Source organism: Dipodomys ordii, unplaced genomic scaffold, assembly GCF_000151885.1.
Source record: "Dipodomys ordii isolate 6190 unplaced genomic scaffold, Dord_2.0 Scaffold10, whole genome shotgun sequence".
Lineage (NCBI taxonomy): Eukaryota > Metazoa > Chordata > Mammalia > Rodentia > Heteromyidae > Dipodomys > Dipodomys ordii.
Window position 1 is genome coordinate 22,935,078 of NW_012267226.1, and position 22,942 is coordinate 22,958,019.

Genomic DNA, 22,942 nt, shown 5'->3' on the forward strand with positions numbered 1-22,942 from the left:
CGTGCTGAGGCGGATGCGGGGCCGGGGTCACGGCCGGGAGCGCCGGGCAGGTGACGGAAGCCGCGTCCGGGGAGGGCAGAGGACGGTCAGGACCGCGGGGAGGGCCGCGGGGAGGGCCGCGGGAAGCCACCTGCAGGACCTGGATCGGGGCCGAGCCCTCAGGCAGGCGGGAGGACCGGGAGGCCGAGGCGGGGCCGGGGCCCGGGGGCCGGGCCGGTGCGGCCGGTGAGGACCGCGGACTCCCGGCCCGTCGTTTTCGTGGACGTTAAAACAGTCCCCGGGGACGGCGGGGAGGGAAACCGAGCGTCGCTCCTGGCAGCTGCCTCCCGGCAACTCGCCCTTGCCCGGCGTCCTGTGAGCGGGCCCGGCTCCTCGTCACCCGGAGTGGGCCCGGGGCCGAGGACGGGCCGGACCCGAGGCCCGGGGCCGGAGGGTCGGGGTCCCCGGGGTCCCCGGGGCCGAGGACGGGCCGGACCCGAGGCCCGGGGCCGGAGGTCGGGGTCCCCGGGGTCCCCGGGGCCGAGGCCGTCACAGCCGTTTCTTGGTCCCCAGACACTATTAGGTGGCAGGAAGGAGCCGAATTATTTTATGAAAGGACAGGCGAAGCCACGAGTTCGTTTTCGTTCTTTGTGGTGCTGGGAATTGAACCCAGAGCCCCCGATGCTCTACCACTGAACCACATACACCTCACTCTCCAAGCTGATTATTTTACGCTTGTTTTTCAAGACCTCTACGGCAGTGGCATTTAATTTTTATGGTAAAACTGGTGTGTATGGAGACTTTCAGTTAAAACGTGTTTGTATTTACCCCTTTCTAAAAAAACACCCTAAAAGGCAAGTTAATCAGCTTATTGGTATTAAAATAAATCGGCGGAGTGTAATATGTGTTTTTTAAAATGAGAGACTACAGCAAACCAGCTTGCAAAATTAGGCAATGATGTGTTAATCTATTAACAGCTCATGTGTGCTTGTGAACATTCCCTTTTGTCTGTGTTCCTTAGCATCCTTAGCAACAAGGTCAACATACCAAGTAATGCTAGGGAAAGTTAGGCTTTGCCAATAGTATATGAGCAAGCCAATGAAACCAATTTTATAGTAATCTCTAATGGTAAAGTTTCTGTGACCTGATTTATGGGGGAGGGGGAATTGGCATAAAGGTGATGAGATAAAAATAAACGGAAGTAGAAATATTAGGTAGACGTACAAGGACACACGATCTAAACAATCATCTTTCAATCCTATGTGAACCCAAAGCATCTTTTCCATAAAGCATCTCAGGGGTCATGGCAATAACCCTTTGAAACATATAGTAAGGATTTACTAGGAACCAAGCTCTTAATTTAGGGGGTCCAATTAACTCTTAGGTTTGACTCAAGCCAAATCTCCCCCACTCCAGTTTTCCCAAGATGGCATCCGTTAGGTGGTCAGCTAGCCTTGCTGTGAGTTGCTCGGTGGCAAGATTCAGATTGCCACCAAATCTTTTGTTGACCGGTTTTTATTCTTGTTCTTGTGCTGTTGTTTAGTACTGAGCAAAGATTGGTCTTCCTATAATGTCAACTAAAATATGTTCCTCTTCCAGTAGCACTCTTTGTATCAAAGAAGTCATTTGTCTTTTTATTTTTTTCAGTAGTAGGGCTTGAACTCAGGGCCTGGGTGCTGTCCCTGAGCTCTTTGAGCCACAGCACCACTTCCAGTTTTCTGGTGGTTAATTGGAGTCTCATGGACTTTCCTGCGCAGGCTGGCTTTGAACTGCAATCTTCACGTCTCAGCCTCCCAAGAATCTAGGATGACAGGTGTGAGCCACGAGCACCTGGCAAAGAAGTCATTTTTCAAATTTTATAGCTGCCCAAGATAAGATCTAGGAACAAACACAACCCCCATTTATAATTCTAGCTCTGAAAAACACTCTCTTCTCTCTCCTTCCCTTACTTTCCAAAAGGTGGACTCTGAACCTGTTTTACTCTACCCATGGCTCCTACTGAACAGGATAATAGGAGGCAGGTAGGTAGGTAGATAGATAGGTAGGTAGGTGGATATTCAGAGGAATGGACAGAAAGATAGACGATAGATAGATAGGTAGATCCATCCATCCCTGCACATCTGAAATACAGCCATCAAAGTACTGTCCATAATTATCCCCTATTTGGCTTTATCCTGGCTTGTTTATAACAAGCCCTTGGAACCTGGAAATAAGAATCTGCTTTCAAGCAGCCATTTGATTTCCTCAATAAGCTGCATTCAATTACTCAGGCTGTTTATGAGCTCTAAATCAGATGTATTTCTGTACAGAGAAAAGCAATCATTTGTCCAATTGGCCTTGCTCATACACACAAAAGGATGCAGTAAGAGCCTGCAGATACTATAACAAGGTTCTTACTTGTTGAAATTTTTGATAAACAGCAATGTCAAGATTTCAGTAGTCACAAAAATAACAGAAATGTAATTTTTTTAGGTCATGCTTTTGCTAGTCACACATGTAAATATCAGCCAACTGGTTCTATTAACAAGAGTATCCCCTGTTAACTTTTATATTTTTTCAAGATGAATAATAATAAACTAATTCCCAAGCTTTCCGTTCACTCTCCTGTCCATCATGCCAACTTAAGCATCCAGTCTTCAGATCCACCTTTTAAGAAAGACTTAAATCAGATTTCAAAAGACTCCTTAGAATCAGATTCAGAAAGCCTCACCCAAGAGATTAAGTCCCAGTCTGAAGTTGAGGGCCAAGACCAGAACAAAGATATGGAGCCTGACAGCTTAGAGGAAGACAACCCTGACCAGGAAAGCCTGAGTGAGACAGAAGAGGAAGCAAGCAGAAAAGCAGCTCAGATGGCCAAAGAGAGAGACTTCCGCCTTGGGGACAGGTAAGGAACTGGCTTGTGTTCGGCACTGTTGCTGATGCTCTCCCAGAGTGTGTGACACAGCTCTCTGAGCATCTAGGGACAATGTGGCTCTTCTTAAATTAAAAAGTAGAAGCTGGGCGCTGGTGGCTCAAGCCTATACTCCTAGCTACTCAGGAGGCTGAGATCTGAGGATTGAGGTTCAAAACCAGCTTAGGCAGAAAATTCTTATCTCCAACTGACCACCAAAAAAAAAAAAATCCAAAGGTGGAGCCATGGCTCAGGTGGTAGAACACATTGCTGTGGATGTCAAAAAGTACAAATAATTGGGGGCAGAATCCTACCTCACTCCCTTCTTCAGGCTAGTGGAAGTCCATCTCCAGGTCTTGTCTGATCATACACAGATTTATTTTAATAATCAAGATGCATGTATGAGACTTAACTGTATGCCATGAGCTGCCTAACAATGGAAGGGAATATAAAATAACGCAGCAATATCTCTTTGTTTTAATAAAGTGCTAGATGATTTGATAACGTGCAGAAGGTATTAAAAACTATTGGCTAGAAAAGGGGAGAGAAGTGGGGAAGAGAGAGAGGCATACCTTATGAGTTTGAATACTGCTTCTGCAACTTACTAGCTGTGTGGCCTTAGCCAACAACACGTAATGCCATTGGGTCTCAGGTTCCTTGTCAGTAAATATGGGGTCCTGATTACCTTACTGTAACCCCTCTGTACATCACCTTTACAATAAAAAATGGGAACAATAATAATAATAACATTTATAGAGATACCATAAGGACACACACACACACAGAGTTGTGCTTGGGTCATCTCCAGTTGCCATTTTGCCCCATGCCCTGTGCACACCTTATGTGGCCCTTAGAAACAGAGTTTCATTAAGGTGTGTGCATCCAGATGTTTGCAGGCTGATTCCCAGGAGAATAAGCATCTTCCACAGCACCCACAGGGCCTGGGAGCTCCCAGGCCTCACAGTCCCCCAGACTTTTTGACATCTGCTACTCTGTCAAGCTCATGTGTATAGCCAGAGGAGATCAATATATCCACATTCTTTGGCTACTGGTTCATTTTAGTTAACAAAATATTGTGGGTTTATTTCTGTATTTGTAAGTGTGAATTTGCATTGTGCTACAGTATTCCACTGCCTAGAATATGCCATGATGTGATCATCCAGTTGCCCAGGCTGGACATTGTAATATTGGAATACCCCCAGTTGTGTTTTGTGGGGTATGCTTTAACTTTGGTACTCATGAAGAGCTTGGCAGAGCCTGATTAAATGTGAAAGTTAAAGGAATAAACCAAAGAAGGCATGGGCCTAGCCTGGCGCCTGTGGCTCACGCCTGTCATCCTCGCTACTCGGGAGGCTGAGATCTGAGGATTGAGGTATAAAGCCAGCCCAGGCAGGAAAGTCCATGAGACTCTTATCTCCAGTTAACCTCCAGAAAACTGGAAGTGGCGCTGTGGCTCAAGTGGTAGAGCACTTGCCTTGAGCTGAAGAGCTGAGGGGCAGTGCCCAGGCCCAGAGTTCAAGCCCCAAGATCAACCAACAACAATAACAGAATGTCTGTCAGGATGTCATCTCTGTGCTGAACACCACAGGTATTATCTCATTTAATCCTTATGCCCCAGCCTGGGAAGGAAGATACTGCAACAATCCCATCTGAGAGGTTTCAAATGAGGTTTCAAGAGGTTGTATTAATGCCCACCCCTTGTGTCTACTGAGGGCCCAGGCAGAAAGCTCAGGTGGTCTGACTCATGCTCTCAACCTGTTTTCATCCTGGCTCTAACCAAAGAGCTTCATCATCTCCTCGGTAGTAAATGGTAGTCGCTTTATTTACAGAAATGGGAGCATGAGAAAGAAAAAAAAATCCCCTGCCTTGTACAAAGTATTTCTTATCTGTACTTTTAAAATGAAGAAACCAAAGCAGGAATCCATTAAATGACTTTACTTCCCCAGGAGTTCAGAATGGTTTTCTTTTGTGTATTGCTAAGGGACCCGACTTTAGTCCTGTTCTTTACCAAAGGACAATTTACTACTTAATGTTTCCAAAATAGAGAATAATGCTTACAGAAATAAAATTTCCAATTAGATTCTTAGTCTTGTGATTCAGAGGTCCTTGGATAATGCTGTTTTCTTCCTCCTGACTTGCCTTGGAAGTGTTTAATGATAGCCTTTACGACACAGGGCAGGGTTAAAGTGGATTTTTAACTCTAGTCATTGTTAAAGGGTTGTGCTTTATTCATTGGACTTGGGAGGGTCAGCTCCATATGAGGAAGGGACACAGAGGCAAAGCATTTGGCCAAATACTGAACGTCTCACAAATGTAATTCAGATGCAGTTGGATATTGGCCTTTTTCTCTGCCTTAAGTCTAAGGAACCTTAGGTGTATTGTTCATGTCTGAGTAGTTATGAGCTGTGATACAAATAAATTGATCTCAAGCTCTCAACGTGAAATTCAAGTAGGCTTTCATTTCTGTGAGGGTAGGTGGCATTCTGGGGATTGTAGTTCAAAAAGAATTAGTCAAAGCCTGGCCTTAAACCCAACAAATCTCTTTCTTCTTGCTTTTATAAGCAATAATTTTAAAAGCTGCCTGGCAATTCACTTAGCCCTACTCTTGTGTTTTGATGTTACCAGAACCTCCCAAAGTGAAAGCTATAGTTCGGTGTATATGGATTATAGAAAACCTTTTACTTAATAGAAATTGGATCAGCCTGGACAGTACTGAATGAGGGAAGAGTGGAGAGAGGATCTTCATGTGACAGTCCTTAACCCACTCCAGAACAAGCCTTATGACACTCAGCACTCATGAAGAAAGAGCTCCATGTAATGCCTAGGGCACCAAAATAACCTCTTCAGACCTGGAGCCATCTGAAGGCTTCTACTTCGGGTTCTTGGTTGTTTGTTTTTTTTGGGGGGGTCTGGTCATGGGGCCTGAACTCTGGGCCTGGGCACTGTCCCTCAGCTCTTCAGCTCAAGGCTAGCGCTCTATCACTTGAGCCACAGCGCCACTTCTGGAATTTTTTGCTGATGTGGTGCTGAGGAATCGAACCCAGGGCCTCAGGCATGCAAGGCAAGTGCTCTACCACTGAGCCACCTTCCCAGCCCCCCTTGGTTTCTTTTTATCAGCAGCAGCTCACTGCCCAGGGTGTGTCTAAGGCATCTTGTCAATAGGAATACATATACAATTACTAATATTTGTAAGACAGTTTATACTACGTATACAATCTTGTTCTCCTTCCACAAGTCTCTGAGAAAGGTACATGCAGAGTATGCACTCTACCACTGAGCCCTGAGCCATTATTAACCCCTTTCTATACATAATGAACTAAGACTTCAATATGATGTAGTACATGTAGTTGCAAAGTGGCAAAGTCAGACATTGAATTGAATTCTGTCCTAACCCCAAAGCCTAAACTTCTAAGTATCAAAGTAGGTAGTCGTGGATTGAGCTCATAAAGGATTTTTTTTTTTTTTTGGCCACTCAGGGCCTGGGCACATTCCGTGAGCTTCTTTTGCTCAAGCCTAATGCTCTACCACTTGAGCCACAGCACCACTTCCGGTTTTTTCTGTGTGTATGGTACTGAGGAATCGAACCCAGGGCTTCACACATGCTAGACAAGCACTCTACCACTAAGCCACATTCCCAGCGTAAAGGATTCTTGTGCTCTCTTGTAAAGATTAAAGCTACAACAACCCCAGTACCAACTAAATATGCATGTGATATTAAATCTTGGTGAGGAAATACAATTGTTTGAAGGATACCATGTCCTCACAGTAGACACTCACGCCGTTTCACATGAGTGCTGCCGTCCTGCTAGCCTTTGTCCTTCAGCCCCTCCCACAGGAAGCAAACCCATTGGCTTCCAGGGGGCTCTGCCAGGGTCCACAGAGGGCCATATCCTTTCCAATAAACCTCCTCGTGCTAGAAATTGATGGGAGAGGGGACGGGAGAGGGGACAGGAAGGAAGAGAAGGAAATTATGGAAGGTGAATGATACCTAAACTCAATGCATCTGTGTATGTGAAACAAATGAAACAGTGAAGAATTGTTTGCTAAATTGAATCTATGAGCATTGTCTGAAAGTAAAAAAAAAAGACGGTAACAATAATTTGCATTTTTATTGTTTTATTTGTTCCTCTCAGATGCTTTTAGAATGTGTTTCTGATGAATCATGTGAGATGATTTATGGGCCTTGAAGAGGAGTGCTGGAGAATAAACTCTGGCGCAGTGATTCTGAGCAGGGCTTCCTGAGCACTGAAGCTCAAGGGTTACATTCCTTCCCAAGTTTCCCAGGAAATCTAGTAGAACATTGTGAACATTTAACAGTTAAACCCAGGATAGCTCACTACCCTTTACAGGTATTGTAGATTTGTCTTTGTTTCATTTTTGTTTTGAGAGAGAGCGAATAAGGAAAGGCAGTTGAGGCCAATTCTAATAGTCTAGGCAATATTATTACCTTGAGAAAATTATTATATCTGTTGTTGTTATGAAGAACACTCTAGTAACTTCCAGAAGTCAGCTTTCATTCTTGTTGATTCTTCCATGTTGATCTCTCATTCCTGTTACTGCCTGTAGATTTTCGACTTAAGGCCATTGTTGGCTAAGCTTTTCTAATACATGAGGTGCCATGTTCCAGGAGATTCCATACAGTATTTGGGGAATAGCTGCTAGCATGTAGATTATCTATTCATGTCACAGGAAAATACTCAAAGTGACTTTTGGCCTAGGTTTTGGGTGTTTCTGCTTTATGTTCCTTGTAAACATGCCTTAGTTAAACCCTGGCACCTCCTTGGGGCAGGCGTGGTGCCACTGTGACAGATGAGCAGTCGTGGGGAGGGAAACCGTGTGCCTGGGCATGAGCTGAGTCTATTAAAGGCAGAGTCCCAGCCAGAAATGCTAAGGCCGTGGTGACTCCTGGGGCTTGCTGCCCCCAGGGACAGCCACTCGCTCCTTATTTATTGCAAAACTAGGTTGCTTTTTTTTTCCTTTCCTGTTCCTGAGGCTTAGACTAGGCGTGGGTGCTGTCCCTGAGCTCCTTTTACTCAAGGCTAGCACTCTACCACTTGAGCTACAGTACTACTTCCAGATTTGTCTGTGGTTAATTGTAGATAAGAGTCTCCTGGACTTTCTTGCCAAGGCTGGCTTTGAACCACGATCCTTAGATCTCAGCCACCTGAGTGGCCAGGATTACAGGCATGAGCCACTAGTGCCCAGCAGGTTGCATTTTGTGTGTGTGTTAAAATAAGAAAACAGTACTGAACCTCACAAACTATAAATTTATTTCACCTATGGATTGGAAGAACGCCTAACAAACACAAGGTTGTGAGTTAAACCCCACTGCAGCCAAAACAAAAACAAACACCCACAATTTACCCACAACACCGCGAGTTTACTAGAGGAAAGAGAAGATTGTAAAGAAGTTCCTAAAGGAATCATTTAATGTATGATCTTTACATCTTTATTTAGTTTCATACCCTGACAAGTTAGAAAAACTGGACTGGTATAATTTTTTTTATGTGTTCAATTTAACCTGAATGACTTTCTAAACATATACTGACATTGAGGAGTTTTTCATGAAGGACCCAATCCAGTTAATAAAGTAGGGGTTTCTTAGAGTGGGTCAGGCCTTTCCAGGTCAGCCCACATCCTTATGGCCCAGACCTGTCCATTGCATTTCCCATGGTGTTGCAGTGGAGTTCCAAAGCCATTCATCTGACCTTTAAAGCATGAGAAACTCTAATGAAAGGGAGTGTGACCACCTGTAAGTTTTAGAAATGGAAATCTCCATGTCTTTGCCATTGCTTAGTAGAGCAAAGGGAACTCCAGAGCCTTCTGGGTGTGGAATGAGAGGGATTCTACCGTAAAAACCGGGCTACCCTGTACTTCTTCATGAAGACACAGCCTTGGGGTCGCAGCACGTAACTTTATACAAGCGCAGCATTAAGTTTTTCATTTGCCATAACTAACACATGCTCTTTTTGTTGTTGTTGTTGTTTTGTTGTTTTGTAAATCACACATTGTCCTTGAATCAAGTCTGATCCTAAAGAGAATTTGGGACAAATATCTCATTATTTTGCAGTCAAAATTCTGTTGTTGAAGAAAAAGAAAGGATTTTTGTTGCAATTTTCACCAAGATGTAACTACTGTAAACAAAATTCACTAAGTAACGGTTCAGTCCCTTCACTGCAGTGTGCCTCTGTAGGCAGGCTTTGCTCTCCAGTTCATTAAACCATCTTTTTTTCTATTAAACTGTTTTAATTTTTAAATCAAAACACATGCCTTCATTAAATGAAATTTTCTTTCTAGATTGCAAATAATTTCCACAAAGCATTTCAGTACACTTTTGGAACTGTTTTATTTCACACTTATAAAAGTGAATTTTTAATCTTTTGGATGTATTGCATTTTATTTACTTAAAAAGCCATTGATTAGAAGATTAAGATGAGCATAGAATTCAGAAATCCTTGGAAACAATTGTCAGTTTTCTTGTTTCTTAGGGAAACACTAAAAACTTTACACTTAAACAGAAATTGAGTTTGCTGCTCATATGCATAAAAGATTTAATGGCATATAAATTAAGAATAATTGTTCTGTTTAAAAGGATTAAATTAAACCTAAATCAGTAATAACATGTGCAGTTTCAATCTAACTGCCTACTTAAAATAAAGTGGCAAATAAATAACAGCTAAATGATTAATAGCAATGCTTTTATTCACCTCCTCAACAGGCAAAATGGCCAGTTATTGAATATTTTATCGTGAGTGCAAAGGATGTTAATTGTACGAGAAACATGCTCTAATTTTACTAATTTTTTGATTGCATACAAAACTGAGTATGAGGCTCTTCATTAAGCGGAGATTTGATTTTATTTTGTTTGAAGTTATCACAGTGAGTACTCAACTCGGGTCCATTAAAGCCAGCAAATATCCTGGCGTGGGCTTGTGAGACTGCCCCCTCCCAGCCCACACCCTCACTCTCTACATCCATTTCTAACCCAGGCCTCTGAAGAGGATACCCGGCATCTGTTGTCTGAGCCGTAACAAAAGGGTTGTGGACGCATTGTCTGGGTAACCTTTCTATCAAATGGGGAGGAAAGAGGCGCGTGCTTTGTGTGTGGATGATTACGGATGAAAGGGCTCTTCACACGCATTGTGTCCCCGAGGGTTGACCTGGACCACACAACACAATTGAGCTGCTTAGCACACAAGCCCAGGACAATGGGGTTCTTTAGTATCATGTTCTGTTTCAACCCTTAGATTTGTTCCTGTGAAGTGTTACAGTTTTCCATACTCACAGTTTTGCAAAACACCACCTCCCATTTGCTCCAAGTCTTCCATATAGACAGGATTATGGAAGGTTTTAAGACAGTCATCTTACTTAGAGTCCAGCATTGTTAAAGCCTTCCTAAAAGCCATGTTTTCAAACTCTGTCCTTGTATGTACTCATTTATAGGCCTTCTCTTCCAGCAATCCATTCAAAAACTCTTTTTTTTTTTTTTTTTTTGGTTGTGGGGGCTGAACTCTGGGCCTGGGAACTGTCCCTCAGCTCTACCATTTGAGCCACAGTACCACTTCCGTTTGTTTGTTTTTCGGCTTATGTGGTGCTGAGGAATCAAACCCAGGGCCTCATGCATGCAAGGCAAGCACTCTACCACTGAGCCACCTTCCCAGCCCACAAAAACTTTTTTTTTTTTTGCCAGTCCTGGGGCTTGAACTCAGGGCTTAGGTGCTATCCCTGAGCTTCTTTTGCTCAAGGCTAGCATTCTACCACATGAACCACAGCACCACTTCCAGCTTTTTCTGCTTTTGTGGTACAGAGGAATCGAACCTAGGGTTTCATGCATGCTAGGCAAGCACTCTACCACTGAGCCACATTCCCAGCCCTCAAAAAACATTTTTTCCTCAGCCAAAAGCAACTCATGGTGTTTGGTTTGTTTTCAAATCTTCTCTTTTATCTAGTTTCCACTCAAACTGTCATTCTATGTAATATGTGAATGTTTCAGAAGCTACGTAAGAAAGGATATTGGTTGAGGCTAGGTAGTACAGTTTTTGGTGTTTGTTTGTTTTTGAAGATCTAAAGTAATTTAATTCCCCCAATTATATCTTCCTCATCCTTTTCCAACAGTTGTTAAACTACTTGAACAGGTAGGAATGCTGACATTTCTCAGCTCCATCCCCTAAATTATGGCCCAGAGATTCCTCACACAGGCCAAGTCAAGATTCAAATTGAGGGTTCGGAAAATGGGCCTCTAGGTTACCATTCAGATCACCACAAAGCAGCTCAGTGCCCTTGAAATAACTTCAGCCCTGGGGAGAGAGGAATCTCCTGAGTTCTCTCAGCAGGAAGCATGGTCCACACAGTCCACACATGGGAGGGCAAGCCATGACAACGGAGTAACACAGCAGGCAGAGACTGGGACAGAGCTGCTGACTACCTCCACCTTAGGTCCCTATTCTGAGGCCTAGTATTCCATTCTAGGACACTAACCTGGGCTTGCCTGGAACTACTGCCCTTCCTTGTAGCAGGGTCAACAGTTGTGCTACTAGTTGAGATGTGGGTCTCACTAACCTCTTGCCCAAGCCAGCATCAAACTACGATCCTTCTGATTTCCTCTTCCCAAGTAGCAGGAATTGTAAGCATGAGCTTCATGAGTCGTGATTTGTTTTGTGCTCTGTTGGTTTGTTCTTTATTTTCAATACTAGGGATTGATCTCGGTGCCTCACAAACACTGTACCACTTGAACAACTACCCCCCCAACACCAGTCCTTAGTATTGGTTTTAATAAATACCTAATACTATGTTTGTGTTGACGGGTTGTTGGTTTCTTTTTTAGAAATATAGTTATTTTCTAGAAGCATCTATTCATGTGTTGCTTCTTGTGCCTATGGCAGGCACATTGCAGAGTTTGGAACATGGCCTGGTGCTGGGGCCCAGTCAGGAGCGATCACAGCACAAAGTTAAGTAAGTGTGAAAGCAGGTCCCTAAGACATGCTGCCTTGTGTGGGTCGTCGTGCAGCCTTAAGAAACAAGCAGCGCCAATCAAGATGCACGCACTCACCAACTCCCGAGCTGAAGCTCTGTACAGCTATTTAAAGATAACTTAAAAAAAGAAAACGCATTTGAGCTACTCTATGCAAATGAGATGAACTGGTTCAGAGAGAACATGATTGGCCAACTGAGGCCGCATGTAGAGTGACAGGTCCTCGGCAAGAGCCCAGGAGTGTCCATCCAGTGTAGATTGTACCCTGCCAGCCATGCCTGGTGTCCCTTGGCTTTTTTTTTAATGTTTTTATTTATTGTAAAGATGCTGTACAGAGAGGTTATAGTTACATGAGTAAGGTCATGAGTACATTTCTTGTGGAACATTGTTACCCCCTCCCATTATCTCATTATCCCCCCGCCACACACACACACCATCCCTTGGCTCTTAGAGTTCCTGGGGTTGGTGACATGCAGGAGAATCCTCCTGACCAAAACCCTGAAGGCAAGTCACCCGGGTGCCAGGCCGTCCGGGTGCCAGGGCGGGTTATCCAGGGTGCCAGGGCAGGTTATCCAGGGTGCCAGGCCATCCGGGTGCCAGGGCAGGTTATCCAGGGTGCCAGGGCAGGTTATCCAGGGTGCCAGGGCAGGTTATCCAGGGTGCCAGGGCAGGCCGTCCGGGTGCCAGGGCAGGTTATCCAGGGGGTGGTAGGGCAGGTTATCCAGGGTGCCAGGGCAGGTTATCCAGGGTGCCAGGGCGGGTTATCCAGGGGGTAGGGCAGGTTATCCAGGGTGCCAGGGCAGGCCATCCGGGTGCCAGGGCAGGTTATCCAGGGTGGTAGGGCAGGTTATCCAGGGTGCCAGGGCAGGTTATCCAGGGTGCCAGGGCGGGTTATCCAGGGTGCCAGGGCAGGGCGGGGCTCAGCTTGATGTCCTATTTCCTGACCATTCTCCTCCAGACATTTTGATGTTGAAAAACAGCATCTCAAAAAGTTTTCCATTTTAATATGCAAACTAAAATAATTCACAATAGCAATTTAGCAAGGCCTGGGACTTTTGGCTTTTTCTCCAGTTTTTTCTTTCTCTCAAATCAAAGAAATCCAAGGGCCACATTAAGATGAGTAAATTAGCATTATGGGGACCATTAGTTTGTTTACCGGGCATAAAATTATGTCCTCTGCAAACAGGAATACCAAATAGCATAAAAAGCCAGGGGTGATTTACATTTTCTTTTTGATTAGAAGATTTCATCCACTGTAGTCAGGAAGGAAAATCTCTCCCATTTAGCTTTTGAAGATCAAAGAGGCTATTAAATATGCTATATTACCAGCATTTTTTTCTTCCTTCCTTTTTTTTTTTGTAAAGACTAGGGGATGCCACTTTTCAAATTGAAATTGTCGTGGGGGAAAAGGAGAGATCTGATTGGGGGTCATGAGGACAGGACTATATGTTTAACCTTTTATTCAAACAGGTCTTTCCTGTAGCTCTCATGTCACAGTAGCCTGTCTAGTGAGTTTTATATGCATAGACTTGATGACCAGCAAACTAGGAATCATTCAGTGAACCACGGTCTGATTCTAAGCCTTGGGATCTTTCTGTAGCACATTTGATAACCTTTGATAACCTCTTCAAAGACAAAATAAAGTGAAAAAAAATTACTGGAAAGAAGGATGAGCCTATGTAGGCATTCAGCTGGGCTAGAGCCTGGCTTTCCTCCCAAAAGGAGCAGGCTGAGGTGAACGTTGCCTAGGCAACAGACCCCACTTCCCTTCCGAGATAAATAAGCAAATGTGCATATTACTGGCTATACTTTCTTTCCTAGATAAATAAGCAAATGTGCATATTACCAGCTGGCATGGGAATTGCACTTCTATTTTCCCCAGCTGAAAGCCTGGGCCTTTGCTGATGGCAAGTACTAACAGTCTTTGAACCACAGTGCTTCACTGGATTAATGTTGCAAACATCCATCCTCATCTGTTTTCTGGCATTTAGAATTCAACTGTCCAGCCAGGCACCGGTGGCTCACGCCTGTAACCCTAGCTACTCAGGAGGCTGAGATCTGAGGATTGCAGTTCAAAGCCAGCCCTGGCAGGGAAGTCGGTGAGACTCTTAATTCCAATAAACCACTCAGAAAACCAGAAGTGGCGCTGTGGCTCAAGTGGTAGAGCGCTATTCTTGAGCTGAAGAGCTTAGGGGCAGCGCCCAGGCCCAGAGTTCAAGTCCCACAACCAACAACAACAACAACAAAAGAATTCAACTGTCCTCTGTCTTATGGCATATTTCAAATGAACTTGAGGAATTAAGACTTACTCTGTATCTGTAGTGCATGGGTCTCCTTTGAGTCTGAGATAGGCCCTTAGCCTGTAGATGGTAGGAAGAGTGAAGTCAGCAGCTGAATACAGTCAGTGGATTGCTTTTGATTGAGGACTTGCCATTTCTTTTCTGCTTTGAGCAGTCAACAACCGACAGATGACAAATATTCAGACTTGCGATATGATCCGAATTGGAAGAAGAGGAAAGAGGAGGTGCGGTTGTTGGCAGTGGAGGGACTGCCCCGGTCTGCAGGCAGTTCTTCGGAAACCCTGCCCTCGGCTCCCCTCTACCCTTCCAAGGAGCCGTCCATGGAACTTTCGGGTGGAACCGACAAAGAGAAGAGAAGCTCTCAGAGCGCAGTCTCCTTACTTGGAAGTGAATTTTTAAGCCCAAACTATGAGCAGGGAGACCATCGCAATGAGTCCTTTTTAGAGCTAAGTGACAGTGACCGGGAGGAATCCAGCAACCTCTCTCAGAACCTGAAGAGTTCAAGTTCACATAACGAGGTTTTCCTGCCAGGGACACGACATGGCCGTCGGAGAAGGAAGTCCAAACAATACTTCGTGGAAAAGAACAAGCTGACTTTGGGGTTACCCATTCCTAAAACAGATTCCTACCTTCAACTTCACAATAAGAAAATGGGGGAGCTTCACCTAGAGCAGGTAAGTCATGGCTACTTACACATCTCTTCCCAAATGCTGGACCTGAATTTGCCTTTGTTTGGAATGGCTTTCTGTTGGGATGATGTCATGGCAACCGCACTTCACTGCAGTCTTTATGTTGCTCCTGCTTGTACGACAAAATAAAAACTATCAACGGCTTCAGTGCTGAAACCAGTATCTCCCCACTCAGAAAAAAATCATAGAGTTTGTCAGTGTTAAGATTTGAACTCAGGGTCTTGGACTGAGCTTGAGCCAGGCCCCAGATCTTTTTGCTTTAGTTATATTTGGAATAAACACATTTCTCAAGTTTATGACAGGACCAGCCTGGGTGGTGACGCTGCTAGGTACACTTCTGAACAGCTGGGTAACAGGTTCAGGACACCATAGCCAGCTTTTTAAATTGGCTGATGTGGAATCTCGAGAGAACTCTTTACCCAAGCTGGCTTCAAATTATGATCCTCTTGCTCTCTTCCTCACAAGTGGCTAGGATTACAGGAGTAACCAGTACACTCACCTATTTATTTAGGCAGTACTGAGATTTGCACTCAGGGCACCTAAGTTGCATATTTTTGCTTGTATGTGTGTGGACCACAGTGGAATCGTTTGGTTCTGTGTTCAATAGTTGCACAGTCTTTTTGCTGTTCTTCATAGCTCTGTTGATTATACATGAAAAAGTCCTTGGAATAAATATGATGCCAGTCTCATGATGTGTGAAGCCAGGAACTGATGTTCAAGGCAAAACCACTAGAGGGCAGCTGATCATCGCGGTCGGACCCAGCCTTGCTCTTATTGTTGGTTGGGGAGCCAAAAGTATTTGTCTGGACTCATTAGCATTTGAGTCAAACTTATGATCTGCCATTAAAGGAAATTGTATTTTGAAAAATGAGCCACCCTTCTATCTTTATTGTAACATTTCTTTGAAGATGAAATTTAGTTTGGGTTCAGAAGAGCTTTAAGTGCTTTATACATGTTATTCTGCTCCTTCCTAGTAATTTCTTGGAAAGAAATTGCAGATATTTTGCAAATATAAATATAGAAAAGGTTATTCAATCATCTATAGAGACAAGAGAAGGCTCTAAATGGAGTCCACCATCTACCCAGGGGGTCCTGAGTAGACAGCCACCATGTGGCTCTTACAGAGACACTAGACCAACCAGGAATCAAGTATGATTGGGCACTACCCTTGTGCGGGGTGCCCTGCTCTACAGCCAGGATTTAACAACATAAGACAGCCTGAGCTCCCTCTAGGCATGTACCTTCCAGACCTGGGGTGCAGACAAGAAGCAGGTAACAATTTCAGATGCTGATCAATACTTCAAAGGAGAATGAGAAACTTGATTCACTAAATTACTATGAAATATAACTAAGTAGCTAAGTTCCTGGGGAAGGTCTCTTTGGAAGTATCCTTTCAAGTTGAGATGTGAATGGTTGAGAAGAGAAACGCACAATCTGGCAGAGCTTTGGCCCAGCCCACCGTGGTGGCTGCACTCTACAGGAAGCATGGCAGTATGGGGCGGGTGGGGAGAAAAAGCCAAGCCAAGTACTGGCTGGGGAGTCAGATGATCTGGGGTCAACTCTGCCTCTTCCACATAGATATTTGATATTTCACTAGATATTTGAGCAAGTGGCTTCCTAACCTTATCTTCCTCGTCTATTATATGCACCAACTTCTGTCTTGGAAACTGCTTGTAGAATTTACACAAAGCTCCTGACAGGTATCAGACCCTAGGGAAAGGGAAGCTATGACCACAAGGATGTCTTAAGCCATGAGAAATGAGAGGAATCTACCAAATGACGAGGCCCTTCTGAGCAGCTTGTCTGTCTGTCCCTGTACAGTGGCCTGCGGTGTCACTCCCACCCCGGGGCATGGCTCCTCAGAGACTGTACGAACAGGATCGCTTCCTCAGCTTTCATCATTGTGATCAAACACCTAGCAAAGCCCTTGAGGGAGGGGAGGAGAAGCTCATGGTGGCTCATCCTTTCAGCCCTCTCAGCCTACCACAGTGTGGGGAAGAACAGCAGCTCACCTCCTGGTCACCTGGGAGAAAGAGAGAGAGAGAGACCCACAGGGACAGGGACAGGGAGAGACAGGCCTATGCTGGTTGCCTGCACTTATGGCTTCTTTTTCTGTCTGGGCCTACAGCCTGTGGTTCAGGCAGAGATTATCTGGGTTAAGCTCTACAGATGCCCTCAAAGATATGCCTAAAGAGACACCAAATGGGCTTTTTACTGGTCCCAGGTGTTTGACTCCAAGTTGGCAAGATTCACTAAGCACACTTCCCATTGGTGCTGCTGTCCAGGGTTACCATATGCCAACTAGTTGACATATTTGTTTCAACGTCTGTTCAGGTGCTGTAATCAAGCCTGTAATCCTAGCTACTCAGGAGGCTGAGATCTGAGGATGGCAGTTTGAAGCCAGCCCAGGCAGAAGAGTCTATGAGACTCATCTGCATTTTAACCACTGAAAGATAGAAGTAGAACTGTGGCTAAGTAGTAGAGCACTAGTCTTGAGCATAAAAACTCAGGTACAGCACCTCAGCCCTGAGTTCAGGTCTCAGGACCAGCACCCCAGTCCCCCCCACAAAAAAAAAAACAGTTATTCAGATACAGCTTTAAACATTTGTAATTCATAATTAAGTTACTTATATGTAACTTGGATTGCACACACACAGAATTTGGTGCTTTGGTTTTGAAGTACAATTAGAGAGTCTCAGCTCAAATGTCTCTAGTTTATGAAGATGTAAAGTTTACCTCTTTCATACTTGAACATCTGCCATGGAACCTAAATACTTGATGAAGAAATGTCATTTAAAATATTTTTCTTTAGTCCAGAAATAAAAAAGATCTTGTGCTATTAATTTAAACAATGGAATTTGTAGTCAAAGACTTTGTTTTGAGCCTCATTCATTAGAACTATATATTAGAACTCACACAATCTGCTAGATAGTGGTGGCTCACAGTTAACAATCCTTAGATCTCAGGAGGCTGAGATCTGAGAATCGAAGTTGAAGGACAGCCTGGGAAGACAAATCCATGAGGCTTTTCTCCAAATAGCCAGCAAAAACAAAATTGGAAATAGAGATATAGCTCAACTGATGAGCAGAAAAAGGCCAGCGATAGAATGAGGACCCAAGTTCAGGCCCAGGTACTGTTACACACACACACACACAAACACACACACACACAGACAAGTCATATAATCCTAAGCCTTATATTTCCTTATTTAAGTAAACATTTGCTTCAGAATTACTAAGAAGATCACAGGAGATGCTATATGTAGAAGCTTTTCATACTCATCCAGCTTTATTTAAGTATGCATTACATTCATCGTTGAATGTTTGGTTTGAATTTGTAGCCTCTTACTGGATAAGATTAGTTTCTAAGTAGCTATTCTTTCTCATCATTTTGAATTTACTAGAACTTTGGATGGTCCATAAGTTAAGCTGTACCTTTATTTAAATTATCATCCTTTTGTAATTATATTTGATTAGAAACAGAGTTCCTTTTTATGTAGATCTTCCAGCTTGATGGTGCTTTTCAGTTCTACCTTTATTACACTTGTAAAAATTATTCTTCACCAGAGTGGGAACTCCGTAGATGCTCATTGATTGATAGATTTTCTTATTTTGTTCAGTGCTACCACAAGAGCACTTATGATAGTGTAATTTCAATTGAACTTTATGGTTTTTTCAATACCAGACATTTCTTAAGGCATCTTTATGAGCACTGTCTGGTACTTATTTGCTTCAACTACCCATTTGTATGACTTACAGACTTAGAGAGGGACACTTCGTTAAATCCCCATTACTGAAGAGGGTTCCATGGAAAGAAAACTTCCCATGAAACTAAAGCATGCCCTTTCACAAACTGGACATTTCACATCATTGATCACTTTTCTTCTGTGCTGGTCCTGAGGCCTGAACTCAGGGCATGGTCTCTGTCCCTAAGCTTTTCTGCTCAAGGCTAGTACTCCACCCCTTGAGCCACAGCTCTACTTTTGGCTTTTGGGGGCAGTTAATTGGAGATAAGAATCTCATGGACTTTCTTATCTTCAAACCATAGTCCTTACTCAGCCAGCTGAATAGCTAGGATTACAGGTGTGAGTCACTGGCACCAGCAAAAGGAAGTATTTTTAAGAAGGTAACTGCTGTTATTATGGGAGGGAGGTTGTGAAATGCTTAGGATTCTTAGGCTGAAAACAAATTGTGTGTGTGTGTGTGTGTGTGTGTGTGTGTGTAGGGAGGTTGTGAAATGCTTAGGATTCTTAGGCTGAAAACAAATTGTGTGTGTGTGTGTGTGTGTGTGTGAGTGTGTGTGTGTGTGTGTACCTTGAGCCTCCAAAGGTTCCACTGTTCTCAACTTCTTACTGAGCTCACACAGGCTAATTACATTCTTAGTAGCTAGTCATAGAGTCAAATAGGTCATGTGTGTTGTCCCCAAACATCTGTGTGATACAAACCCATCAATAATTAGGACAGCTGAGCTTGCTGGGCACCAGTGGCTCACACCTGTAATCCTAGCTATTCAGAAAGCTGAGGATCACAGTTCAAAGCCAGCCCGGGCAGAAAGTCCATGAGACTCTTATCTCCAATAAAGCACCAGAAGACTGGAAGTGGCGCTGTGGCTCAAGTGGTAGAGTGTTAGTTAGCCTTGAGCTGAAGAGCTGAGGGACAGTGCCCAGGCCCAGAGTTCACGCCTGATGACATAAATAAATAAATACAGCTGAGCTCAATATCAGCAGTGGTAGAATAATTTTTTGAAAGGTTTAGGAATGATTTATCTTAGTCTAACAGGATTAACGTGGGGAAAATTTTCCTGTGCAGGAAAAGGGAGTTAAAGACTCAACATGGCTGCTCCTACCTGGCTTTTACACTCTCTGACTGGAGATTACCGGAGGCCGGGCCTGTTTAGTGACTGCCAGTCTGTAGGCCTCGGTTGGTGGGGGTGAAGGGAGGGCGGGTGAAGGGGGATAGGTGAGTTCCACCCAGCCCCAAGTAACCGGTAGGACTTCCTTCCCCCTGCTGTGTCTTTCTTTCATTCTGCCTTTGCCCATTCAGGAAGTTCCCAGGATTTTACCATTTCAAAGGTGATGGTAAATTGAGATGACACTCATCCTTTTGTGTTGGCTCTTTTTTGCTGACCCTGTATAAATACAACTGGCAGGTTAGCTGATACTGACGAGCATAAAGGTATTAGAGAGATGTACTAGAAAATAACACAGATAGGGGCTGGGAAGGTGGCTCAGTGGCAGAGTGCTTGCCTTGCATGCCTGAGGCCCTGGTTCGATTCCTCAGCACTACATAAGCAGAAAAAGCCAAAAGTGGTGCTGTGACTCACTCAAGTGGTAGAGTGCTAGCCTTGAGCTGAAGAGCTCAGTGACAGTGCCCAGGCCCAGGCCGACAAAAAAAAAAAAAAATAGCAAAATGTATTAGAAATAAGTGGCTCATGCCTGTAATCCTAGCTACTCAGGAGGCTGAGATCTGAGGATCCAGGTTCAAAGCCAGCCTAGACAGGAAAGTCCCTGAAACTCTTATCTCCAATAAACCACCAAAAAACCAGAAGTGGCGCCATAGCTCAAGTGGTAGAGTGCTCACCTTAAGCTGAAGAGCTGAGGGACAGCGCCCAGGCCCAGAGTTCAAGCCCCACGACCAACAAAAAAGAAATAAGAAAAATAAATACTTTCTATCACTCATTAGCCAAGTGAATAAAGAAGCGCTCATTGTATCCACTGACTGTCCCAGAGAGAGAGAGAGACTACCTTGGGCATGTGTAAGTGGTCAATGCATACCATCAAGGAATAACATCAAGCCTAACAAAGAACCTACATAAAGTCAGGAATAAAACCAAAATGTAGGGAAAAATGGGGGCCAGACACACACACACACACACACACACACACACACACACACAGTAAGTTTGAGTGTGTACACCTAACTCACTTGCATGACAGCTCTGGGGAAAACATGAACTGTTTTCTGTGGCTCTGTCTGATTCTCTAAGAACCCGAGTTTCTTTGAGAGAAGTGGGAGCCCAGTCTAGCTCAGCTGTACTCAATCTGAGTTGCTTTTCCTACCTACAAACCCTCACTTCAAAGCAAGGAACATAATGTACAATTTTTTAATGGCTCTAGACCCAGGCACTCCGACTCTCTGCTCTGCGCCTTACCTCAGTGTAAACACCTAATCAAGATTGCCTGCGCTTCAACAATAGCAGCCAAATGCAATTCGAGAACCGCAAGCCTTTGAAGTCCTCCCGGCAAAGGCCGGTTTTCTAGTCTGGGATAATGGCATGCCATGATTGCTGTCTTTGTTGTATCTTTTCAGTAGAGAAGCAATTATAGGCCCCAATTTAACAGAATAGACATTACACAGCTTATGATGCTCAAAATGCAATTTCATTTGATCATTTTCTCGATTTGATTGGTATTAATAGAATGGTTCACAAAAAAAAAAGTATATAGCTGGCAGAGGTTGTGTCCCATTCCACTTTCAAAGAGATAATGTAGAAGTATGCTTTACCTGCCCAGCAAGTCCCCTGGGGGAGATTCAGCTACAAGTTCCACCAAAACAGCCTGTGGATGGAAATATCCAACTTCCTCCGTCCCCAGCAAAGGACATGTCAGATACTCCATTTTTAATCTGTAAACTTTATGGCAGAACTATATGAGATCTCACGGTTGTGAGTGTACAAATTTACGGCACTACTGAAAGACTGAATTAATAAACCAAACCCCCTTTCTTTCTATGGCATAGCGGCAGATCTGTAGAAGAGCTCAACTTCTCCCCCCTCCCTTCCTCTCTTTCTCTCCCCCTCTCTCTTCTTTCTCTTTCACCACTTCTTTAAGGTTGGAAAGGGATTTTTCCTGGCCTTCTTAGTTAGCCTAGTTATATTTTTTCACTCTCTTGACCTTCATTTCTCCTCCAGGGCACGGCTGATTTTTCTTTCTTTTTTCTTTTTCTTTTTTTTTTTTAGTTAAGGGGTAGGTTTATTCATCGTTCTGGCTGGCACCAGGCCATCTTGGTCCTGATTTTTCTTTGAAGTGAATGATGTGTCTGTTGTAACATTGTGTCAGGAATTGGACCAAACCTTTGCAACTCCCGTGAAACCTAGGGTTTGGTAACGGTAGGTTTTTCTAGGACTGCTGAGAGGCAGTTCCTAGCCTGGAGCACCAGCATCCATTGTAAAATTTCTTCTCAGCACAAGTTAGACAGTTGAGTGGTGTGAGGTCTTCCATTTGCAGAGGAGGCTGTGCATTGCAAACCTAGTGATTCCCTCTGCTCAATTTCAGAATAAGTCCATGATCAAATAGTACTTTCTTGCTTCCTTCTTTTAGCAGTGAAAACTCAAGCAAAACCCCTTTTTTCCTCCCACATTCAGTCCAACTTTTAAATCTTGAAACATCTGCCAGATCTACCTGTAGTACCTCCATGTGTGCAGTAACAGTGAGTTATCTCAGCAGTTGTTCTCAGACAGATAAGGTAGCACTTGAGATTAAGGCCAGACAACTTGTCTGTTTTGTGCCAGGGAAGCTGTGTTGAATGGTAAGTATTTACTTATCACTTCGTATTTAAAATACTTTTTGCCCTTTCTGTATTGAACACCAGGCTCCATTACTAAAAGTAAACAGTAGAGGGAAAATGTGAGCAAAAGCGTAACAGAGTCCAAATTCCAGATTCTTTCCAGTTACACAACTGGCTGCTTCTCATCCTACCCAGAAATTTAACAAAACAAGAGCAAAGCCCTAAAGCTATACTTACAAACTAATTTCACCAGTTCAAAAAAAAAAGTGACTAGACTGAGTCACACATCACAGGAAGGATGGTAGAGAAACCTTGAATAGGCCCTCTCAGTAAGAGAAGGGCTAGAAGAGACCCCAAGTCAGAAGCTGCAGGTGTTTCCTGTTGTGTGGTTCTCCAGAGAGCAAAGAGACAGGGAATGTGGGGAGACACACTCATGTTCCCACAGGAAGAACTTTCTGGCATTTAGGTTGCTCAGTGGTGGGACACTGCACATGGTGCATGAAACAGAGATCCTTTCTCTCTCTTTTTTTTTGGGGGGGGGTCCAGTCGTGGGGCCTGAACTCTGGGCCTGGGCGCTGTCCCTCAGCTCTTCAGCTCAAGGCTAGCAC

At 44.0% G+C, this 22,942-nt stretch overlaps 1 protein-coding gene across 1 annotated transcript in view; it reads left to right on the plus strand.

Annotated features, from left to right (window-relative positions):
• Positions 1-2,540: 2,540 nt before the first annotated feature.
• The window catches only part of LOC105980632 (chromosome unknown open reading frame, human C11orf63), a 44,110-nt gene continuing 23,708 nt past the window's right edge, over positions 2,541-22,942 (plus strand). Inside the window, 2 exon segments of the mRNA XM_013009514.1 lie at positions 2,541-2,878; positions 14,295-14,904. Coding sequence (XP_012864968.1) covers positions 2,541-2,878; positions 14,295-14,904 — 948 coding nt within the window.